At 43.6% G+C, this 8,757-nt stretch overlaps 3 protein-coding genes across 3 annotated transcripts; all 3 read left to right on the top strand.

Moving 5' to 3' along the window:
* Window positions 1–167: 167 nt before the first annotated feature.
* LOC107474617 (homoserine kinase) lies at window positions 168–2,054 on the top strand. Its single transcript, XM_016094254.3, has one exon. The coding sequence runs from the start codon at window positions 364–366 to the stop codon at window positions 1,534–1,536; it is 1,173 nt and encodes a 390-aa protein (XP_015949740.1). The 5' UTR covers window positions 168–363; the 3' UTR covers window positions 1,537–2,054.
* Window positions 2,055–3,372: 1,318 nt separating this feature from the next.
* LOC107474631 (homoserine kinase-like) lies at window positions 3,373–4,091 on the top strand. The gene is made up of 3 exons (XM_021136431.1): window positions 3,373–3,669; window positions 3,755–3,811; window positions 4,035–4,091. The coding sequence occupies exons 1-3, from the start codon at window positions 3,373–3,375 to the stop codon at window positions 4,089–4,091; spliced, it is 411 nt and encodes a 136-aa protein (XP_020992090.1).
* Window positions 4,092–6,802: 2,711 nt separating this feature from the next.
* Window positions 6,803–8,226, top strand: LOC107474628 (protein FAR1-RELATED SEQUENCE 5-like). The gene is made up of 2 exons (XM_016094264.1): window positions 6,803–7,993; window positions 8,080–8,226. Exons 1-2 carry the CDS (start codon window positions 6,803–6,805, stop codon window positions 8,224–8,226), a joined length of 1,338 nt encoding a protein of 445 aa, XP_015949750.1.
* Window positions 8,227–8,757: the final 531 nt, after the last annotated feature.

Here is an 8,757-nt window from a genome sequence, read left to right as displayed (position 1 = left end):
TAAAATTTTATTATTTTTATATATAAAATTTACAAATTTATATATACTAATTTTATATGAGATTGATTCCATTTAACATAATTTATTTTAAATTGCTTTAGAAGGAGATCAAAATAATATCTAGCTTTCTTTTTAGATCCATTTTCGGGTCTAATTAAACCTAGTACAATCCGGGCCATGAACACTGCGTTTACAAATACGACTGGATAGGCTTAGCGTGCTGAAAAGAAAGGGCCTTGGACATTCCACTTTGTACGACGAACCCATTGGTTTAGTTTAGGGTTTTAATGCTCACATCAGTTAGTGAGCTTAGCTACCGTCAAAAAGAAGAAACAGTGAGTGAGAAAGAGTGGCCCCGATCCGATGGCAGCGTGCTTCCTCTGTCCCTGTCCACATCCTTCATCTGCATCTGCATCTGCATCTCCTTTGGATCTGAAAGAAGAAGGAGGAGCCATCTGCATCACAATCGCCATTCCAACACACAGGAGGAGGACCAGGATCAGATGCAACCTCTCCGTCCCCTCAAAAACCAACGCCATCACCAAGACCGAGCCCCACCCCGTCTGCACCTCCGTCAAAGCCTTTGCTCCAGCAACCGTCGCTAATCTTGGTCCCGGCTTCGACTTCCTCGGCTGCGCCGTCGATGGCCTCGGTGACACAGTCTCCCTCACCGTTGACCCACACGTCCACCCAGGAGAGATCTCCATCTCTGACATATCCGGTACGGGCAACAACACTACCAGGCTGAGCAAAAACCCTCTCTGGAACTGCGCAGGGATCGCGGCGCTCGAAGTCATGAAGATGCTTGGAATCCGCTCCGTCGGCCTCTCCCTCTCTCTTCAGAAGGGTCTCCCCTTGGGAAGTGGCCTGGGGTCCAGCGCCGCCAGCGCCGCCGCAGCCGCCGTGGCTGTCAACGAGATCTTTGGCAACAAACTGGGGGTGCAGGAGCTCGTCCTGGCTTCCCTGAAGTCGGAGGAGAAGGTTTCTGGTTACCACGCCGACAACGTGGCTCCGGCGATCATGGGGGGGTTCGTGCTGATCCGCAACTACGAGCCCCTGGATTTGATCCAGCTGACGTTCCCGGCGGAGAAGGAGCTTTTCTTCGTGCTGGTGACGCCAGAGTTTGAGGCCCCAACAAAGAAGATGCGAGCTGCCCTCCCTTCGGAAATTGGGATGCCGCACCACGTCTGGAACTGCAGCCAGGCGGGGGCCCTAGTGGCGTCGGTCCTGCAGGGGGACTTGCCGGCGCTCGGGAAGGCTCTCTCCTCCGACAAGATTGTTGAGCCTCGCCGTGCCCCCTTGATTCCCGGCATGGAGGGCGTCAAAAGAGCCGCTCTCGACGCAGGTGCTTTCGGCTGCACCATCAGCGGCGCTGGCCCCACTGCCGTTGCGGTCATTGACGACGAGCGCAAAGGAATGGAGATCGGTGAGCGCATGGTAGAGGCTTTTCTCAAGGAGGGCAACTTGAAGGCCTGTGCTAACGTTAAGCACCTTGATCGCGTTGGTGCTAGGCTTATTAGTAGCACCAGGATTTAAACGAAGAAAAAAGCATTTAACAAATGCCAAAGAGTTCTTTCATATGCACTTAAGCAGGGTGCTTTTGTTTGTGTGAAGAAGAATCAGTATGAGTGCATAATAACTGTGCTGCTTCAAAAGAAAATCTTCCCTTCTAAACTAAAGATTTTTGTTTGGCTTCTTTACTACAAACAGAGGAGAAACAGGTTCTCGGAAATGCAGCTTTTAGGATTCTAATTGCTTTTACTTGACCTTGTAAGCTTAAAAATAATACTTAAATTCCATTAAATGTAACAGTTAAGTTCAATATGGTATTTTAACTATACCATATATCCTTTCCTTCTATCTTTGTTTTAGAAGTTGGAAAGTTTTCCTTTCAAATTTTACTGTCTTTTGTGGGATTAAGTTTTTGGTGCAAACTGCTGCATTTTGATGTAAATAGATTTTTGTGATTTTTATGTTGAAGTCATGTGTGATGATGATACTGTTGTCCTTCACTGTTGTTGACCTTTGCCAAATGCTTGATTCGGATTTGGTTTTGGATTGTGCGCTCTTTTTTTTTATTATTTATTTTGTTTTATTTTCACCCTCAAAATCTATGCTGATAAGAAGCAAACTAGGATGTGAAGGTTTCTGCAGTTGAAATATCTCCAAAGCCTGTGGTTATTGGGAGCTCTTCAACCTTTATAGCAAGGAATTTGAAAATTACCATTTAGAAAAAAACGATTAGTTGATTTTGAATCAGTGTGGGTAATAGAGTCCTTTTTCTGCGCTTAACACACCATGCTGACACTACATGTAGGTTTTGAATTAGTGCGGTAAGAGAGTCCCTTTTCCTATAATTATATTTTAAGGCAAGAGATAAAATTGGTTTATCATTGATTGCTCAAGCAGCTGAATTGCCAACTCTTCCATGGAGTGGTTCTGATGTATATTTCATTCCCCAGTAATTGTGCCTTTCTTCTGTCTAGGGTGCCCAATTATAAGTTAAATTTTTTTTTCTTATAGGTGAAAATTCCTCCAGGATTATATGAAATATTTGCATTAAGAGAATCGGATAAATACCCTTTTGAGAAACTGTCCTAACCTTACTTTTGTGTTATTTTTTTTTCTTTTGGCAAAGTTTAGAAAGTAACAATCACAAGGATGTTTCAAGTAATAATCACAAGATGAAGTTCTGATGCACATCCTCATTTATCTATGAACCTATCAGGTATGTGCTCTACTGCTCTCTAAAGTTTCAATTCTTAATTATTTTTGGTATAATCCTTACATGGTGTCTGTCATAAAATTGTTTATTGCATTATCACGTGAGCTGTCACTCATAATTTTAACATTGTTTTATCAATATCCCTAAATGCTAATTGTATACATTCGACTTCTATTAGCATTTAGCAGTAAGCAATACATGATGCCTACTCTATTCGGATATCAACAAATATATTCCTAAAGTATATGACATTTTAGCAAAGAAAATGAAAAAGAAATAATTTTCAACTCCGTATGTGATATTATTGTTTATGAAAAACATTAAATATGATGATTTCTCTTTGTAATATAGATCAACCAAGTTGGAACTGTTACAGAGGTCATTGAGGTGGTGAAGCAGGCAAAGGAAGCACATTGAGAAGTCGTAACTTCTCATAGATGTGGAAAAACTATAGACTCTTTCATTGCTGCCGCTGGAATTGAGAAAATCAGAGAAGTAATATGATTTTCTATAAAATAATTCTTCTGCCTTCATATGTTAAGATGTTATGAGTTTGTTCAAGTGAATTTTCTTGAGAAAAAATTCTGCTTCATTTGCGAATTGGCTTCTTGAAACTTAGGTCATTACTCTTTAAAGCTTTTGTGGTGATGCCAGAGTTTGAGGCCCCAAAAAAGCTGCGAGCTGCCCTCCCTTTGGAGATTGGAATGCCGCATCGTGTCTGGAACTGCAGCCAGGCAGGGGCTTTGGTGGCGTGGGTCCTGCAGGGGGACTCACCGGTGCTTGGGAAGGCTCTCTCCTCTGACAAGATTGTTGAGCCTTGCTGTGCCCCCTTGATTCCCGGCATGGAGGGCATCAAGAGGGCTGCTCTCGACGCAGGTGCTTTCGGCTGCACCATCAGCGGTGCTGGCCCCACTGCCGTTGCGGTCATTGATGACGAGAGATCGGTGAGCGCAAGGTAGAGGCTTTTTTCAGGGAGGGCAACTTGAAGGCCTTTGCAAACATTAAGCACCTTGACCACATTGGTGCTAGGCTTATCAGTGGCAACTGGATTTGAATTCCTATGCCACTGTCGCTGCCATTGCCATGGTATGTTATGAACCATCCTTCATCTTCAGTTCATCAAGATGGTACTTCCCCTATCACAAAGAAAAAGACTGCACTTTTGCAGTGCTTTACACTCCGAATATGTTCATTATACTTGTGTTTGCATTTGTTTCTCTGCATTGCTGGCGATAAGATTGGGAGATTTCACTCATAAATTTGGCTTATATGTTATATTTGTAAATTATCTATCTATATCTATATTAAGATGCATCTGCTGATATGCACATCATTTTCTGAGACTTTCTATTTCCGGTTAATGTGAATATTGCTCTCTATGAAACCTTTGGGTTTATATTCTCTGGGGAGAATCCAATAGTTTCACTCTGGTATAATTGCAAAGGATAGCAAGGTAAATACGTGAAATTACAATTAGAAATTTTGAATAATGCAAGGTACTTCTTGAGAAAACTCATGATTTTATAGAGAAGTTAGAAAGAAATGCGCTCATATTATTTAAAGATTTATTCATCGAAGAGGAAATTTTATTTTTGATATTTATATTTTCCCTATTTTATCTTTTCACTTAACTTCCATGTACTCCCAACAGTCCCAAGTATTTATCAAGAACCTACTCTTAGAGTTAGAACAATGTTGGTGGTGGTAGTGTTGGTGGTGGGTGTGCATTGGTGGTGGTGTAGTTGGTGGTTGAATTGGGAGTAATTTAGTCTTTTTGAATATTTGTTTGATTTGTTTATTCAATACATAAGACAAATATTTTGAATGTCTTTAATGTCATATCTACAATTCTACATCAACCAAACGAAACCATATATTGGATTTGATTTTTATGCACCAAGTGTAAAAGAGTTTTTACACACAATTAATTTAACAATTTTGTATTGTTATGTAAAAGTAATTAATTTTTAAACTCTACTTAAAAAATATAAAACCGATTAAATAACTGTAAAATTAAGAATTTTATAATATTAGTGCATTCAAATTAAATTCTTGTTTTCTATTGCCATTAATATCAAAAGATATAAAGAAATAGAATTGTCATGACACTATTTTAACTTCTTTCGATGGAAAATACCACCTCGAGCATAAGTGTCAGCCAGGGCAGACAAATGCGCAAGTGTTATGCCATACCGTTATAGACCTTTCTTCCTTCCCAATTTGTTTCTGGGCACGGATTCAGTACGCGGCTTATATAGCGCACTGAAACGCAATTTTATTGTTTGGCGCACCGATAAGTTAGGAAAGGCCGGAATAAAAATGTATGTTTTTGTTGGGTCTTTTGTACAATTTCGCACAAAATAGAGGGGTCACTTTTTATTTTTTAAAATGAATACAGTTAACTTAATTGTTAGAATTAGTCAACTATTACTGCCGCCCTCTTCCTTCCCTTCCACTCCCCTTTCATTCTGTCGCAATCGCACCCGCTTTCTCCCCTTCCCCTCCGTCGCAATCGCACCCTCTTCCTCCCATTCTCCTCCGTCGCCTCTTCCTCCCCTTTCGCTTTGTCGCCTCTTCGTCCCTTCCTATCTCCACCACCGAGAACGACTGAAACCTCCCAACTCATCTAACTTCTTCTCCCCCCCACACAAACAGCCTCACCTCTGACGATGATGGTACCTGATCTGCATTGTTGGTTGTCTTCGACAGTAGATGGCTTCGCCGTCTCCATCAATGGAAAGAAGGTACCCGTTGTATTATCACTCTTCACTTGATTTACAAATATCCCCCTTATTCTTCGTCATAGGTCTGCAATTGTCTTTAAAGTACATCCTCCAATTTTGCGTGTTTCACTAAATTACCGCATTGTTGCTGTTTGGCACAGGGTTGCCAGGGATGAAGATACCACTGGGGGCGTGCGCGTCGCCGATGAAGCAGAGATGTCCGACGGAGCAGACCACGGAGTTGGATCGTTTGAGGGCGAAGGCTCTGCAGGGATGGAGTCGCACGAGTACGATTTTCAGGAAGATGATACAGAACACGACCATCATGCAGACGCTGATGTCGACAATGGGGATGCATTTGAATTGGAAGACAATTTGGACGGCGCCGGAGGAATGTCTGACAATTATGCGGACGACGAATTTTACGCTGTTGATTCCGGCGAGTCGATAGGTTGGGTTGATTTTTTAAATTTGAGTGAGGAGGATGTTCTTCAGTTTAATTTCGCAGATGTTGACATTGCATTTGAGTTCTACCAGCAATATGCAAAGCACCATGGCTTCGACGCGAGACGTTCCAGAAGCGAAAAATGCGGCGAAGTAAGGATACGGCAGGAGTTCGTGTGCCACCGACAAGGGTACCGATCCCCGAAGTTCTACTCGATGCTTAACCGGCAAAAGAGGCCGAGGGCCGAGACACGGTGTGGATGCCCTGCAAGGATGCTACTCCGCATGGACGATGAATCAGGACGTTGGCACGTTGCGTACTTTTCAGACGCGCATAACCACCACGTTCTTAAGTTGCGATTTTCTTCCATGCTCCTGGGCCATCGGAGGATGAGCGAAGCGGACATTGAGCAGATGAACGATATGCGCAAAGGGGGCATTGGCGTCTCCTGAATCCACAGTTTTATGGCGAGCCTGCCCGGCAGGTATCATAATGTCCCATACATAACAAGGAACATGCACAATGTAAATGCGAAGCAACGAAGGGAGGGTTGCCTAGATGCGGTATCGTGCCTAAGGTATCTCCGAGAGTGCAAGGCAAATGATCCAGCATTGTACTACAAGGAAGTTGTTGACGGTGAGGGCGTGTTGCAACATTTGTTTTGGTATGACGGCACCAGCCAAATTGATTACCAGGTGTTTGGAGACGTGGTTGCATTTGATGTAACGTACATGAAAAACGTTTACCTTTCACCTCTTGTAGTATTCTCCAGTGTGAATCACCATTGTCTTTGCCGCTGCACTGGTGGCAGACGAGAAAGAAGAGACCTATGTCTGGCTGCTTCAGCAGTTGCAAACTTCAATGAAAGGAAAGGCTCCCGTGTCTATAATAACCGACGGTGACAGGCAAATGAAGTCTGTGATCGAGCAAGTTTTTTCAGAGGCTCACCATCGACTCTGCGCTTGGCATCTACTCCGAAACGCCACAAGCAACATCGGAAAGCCTAAATTCACTAGGATGTTTAGGGATTGCATGCTTGGCGACTACGAGGTCCGAACATTCCAGAAAAAGTGGTTTGAGATGGTTGAGAAATTTGGCGTCACCGATAAAAGATGGGTACAGGACATGTATGAGAGAAGGCACAGTTGGGCCACATCACACATACGGGAAAAGTTCTTTGCCAGATTTCGAACAACATCAAGGTGCGAGGGCTTGCACGCTGTGATATCACGGTATGTTAAGTCTCGATACAGTTACACTGAGTTTTTACGTCATTTCCATCGATGCTTGATGTTCGTGCGCGCAAAGGAGGTGGAGGCTGATTTCGAGTGTGCAAAGGGTGACCCTGTTATGACCACCAACCTGAAACAGCTGGAGCGGAGTGCAGCCGACAACTACACTCGTGCGATATTCTATTTGTTTGTTCCCATTCTTGACAGGGCCTGTGCAATGAGGGTGGTTGACTCTGAAGACAACGGTTCCTATTTTATCCACACCATCTCTCGATACGACACTCCGGGGAAGGATTGGCGTGTTGTTGCAACGTCTGATACGAGGGAGGTCCGATGCACGTGCATGAGAATGGAATGTTTTGGGGTCCCCTGCGAACATATAATTGCGGTGCTTGTTCTTAACAATGTTCATGTGATCTCAAGGTCTCTGATATTGCCGAGATGGACCAAGGATGCAAAACTTGTGGCGGTGCAGTCGATGGGCGTGATTTGGGATTCTGTACAACTGACGCAACACTGGTGCCTGATGGATTGGTACCAGAAAGTGTGCAAGATTGCATGTCACAGCACCGAAAAGTTCCAGTTTGCAAGAGACATTGCCGTTCTGATGCTGAAGCACTTCGAGAACGAAGATGCAGGGGACACCAGTTTTTCACCTGAGGGGCCACCTACTGAGGGTGGCAGAGCCCCGGTGCGGAATCCACTCAGGCGCAATACAAAGGGTAACGGTGCTCATGGTGGAAAGAAAACCCAGCGATGTCGTTTGTGCCGGGAGGTGGGATACAACAGGACTACGTGTCCGGACCGCCGCACAATGGAATCATCCAACGCAGTTACAGATGGCATGGATTCGATGGACACTGACATGGTGGGTTAGTCGCTTTATAGATGATATAGTTAAGTTTTCTACTCTATTAAATGGATCTAATCATTTGTTTTTTACATTGGTGTCAGCTCTATGATAACCTATCCAGCGATCTGTATGCGACCGCGGAAATTTCTTCGTTCCAATGCTCCAATAGTGACACGCAGGATGGGTTTGCTAACAGTGACTTTGCTGGGACCAACACGTTCTGGCCAGTCATGTCTCTCGCCAATTGAGTAAAGGGGGCCTACAATCGTCACCACCGTGTGTTGCAACGGTAGGTTGGTCAAACCCTTTCACGTTCTCCGGTAGGCTGTAGCCGCACACTGAATATTGTCTGCATTTCATCTGGGTACAGAACCGTCTATAGGTTGTCGACGTTAAAACAAGTTTTTGCTATGTTGGCTTTTGTTGGTATGTGGATGTGCTCTAGATATCACTGATTTTAATCGAGATTCAAGAAGTGGAGGTGTGAAGTGGTGTCATGCGAATAGTTGCAAATCCACTGTCAAACATGATGTATTATTAATCGGTCATTGTCCACCCTTTTGTTGAACCGGACATGGTTGTTAGGGGCATGTTTATAGCGATTCTATGTTTAGTGGATATTTTGTATGTATGGTAAGTGGATATTTTGTATGTAATTGGTTGTAACGTTCAGTGGATATTCAGATGCACGTCTCCTAAAAAAACTCGTTGGAAAATGCACGTGGTTCAATCGTGGTTTTGAAATTCTTTGTAAGGGATCATGGCTTTTGGATGTAATT

This window comes from Arachis duranensis, chromosome 2, assembly GCF_000817695.3.
Source record: "Arachis duranensis cultivar V14167 chromosome 2, aradu.V14167.gnm2.J7QH, whole genome shotgun sequence".
Classification (NCBI taxonomy): domain Eukaryota; kingdom Viridiplantae; phylum Streptophyta; class Magnoliopsida; order Fabales; family Fabaceae; genus Arachis; species Arachis duranensis.
Note: the sequence above shows the minus strand (reverse complement) of the source record. Positions and strands in the feature narration are given on the sequence as shown.

Coding starts and splice junctions, on each gene's coding strand:
- LOC107474617 (XM_016094254.3), top strand. CDS start 364: ATGGCAGCGTGCTTCCTCTGTCCCTGTCCACATCCTTCATCTGCATCT.
- LOC107474631 (XM_021136431.1), top strand. CDS start 3,373: ATGCCAGAGTTTGAGGCCCCAAAAAAGCTGCGAGCTGCCCTCCCTTTG. Junction 3,670..3,754: donor TCATTGATGACGAGAGATCG/GTGAGCGCAAGG, acceptor CATTGGTGCTAG/GCTTATCAGTGGCAACTGGA. Junction 3,812..4,034: donor CTGTCGCTGCCATTGCCATG/GTATGTTATGAA, acceptor ATCTATATTAAG/ATGCATCTGCTGATATGCAC.
- LOC107474628 (XM_016094264.1), top strand. CDS start 6,803: ATGAAGTCTGTGATCGAGCAAGTTTTTTCAGAGGCTCACCATCGACTC. Junction 7,994..8,079: donor ATTCGATGGACACTGACATG/GTGGGTTAGTCG, acceptor CATTGGTGTCAG/CTCTATGATAACCTATCCAG.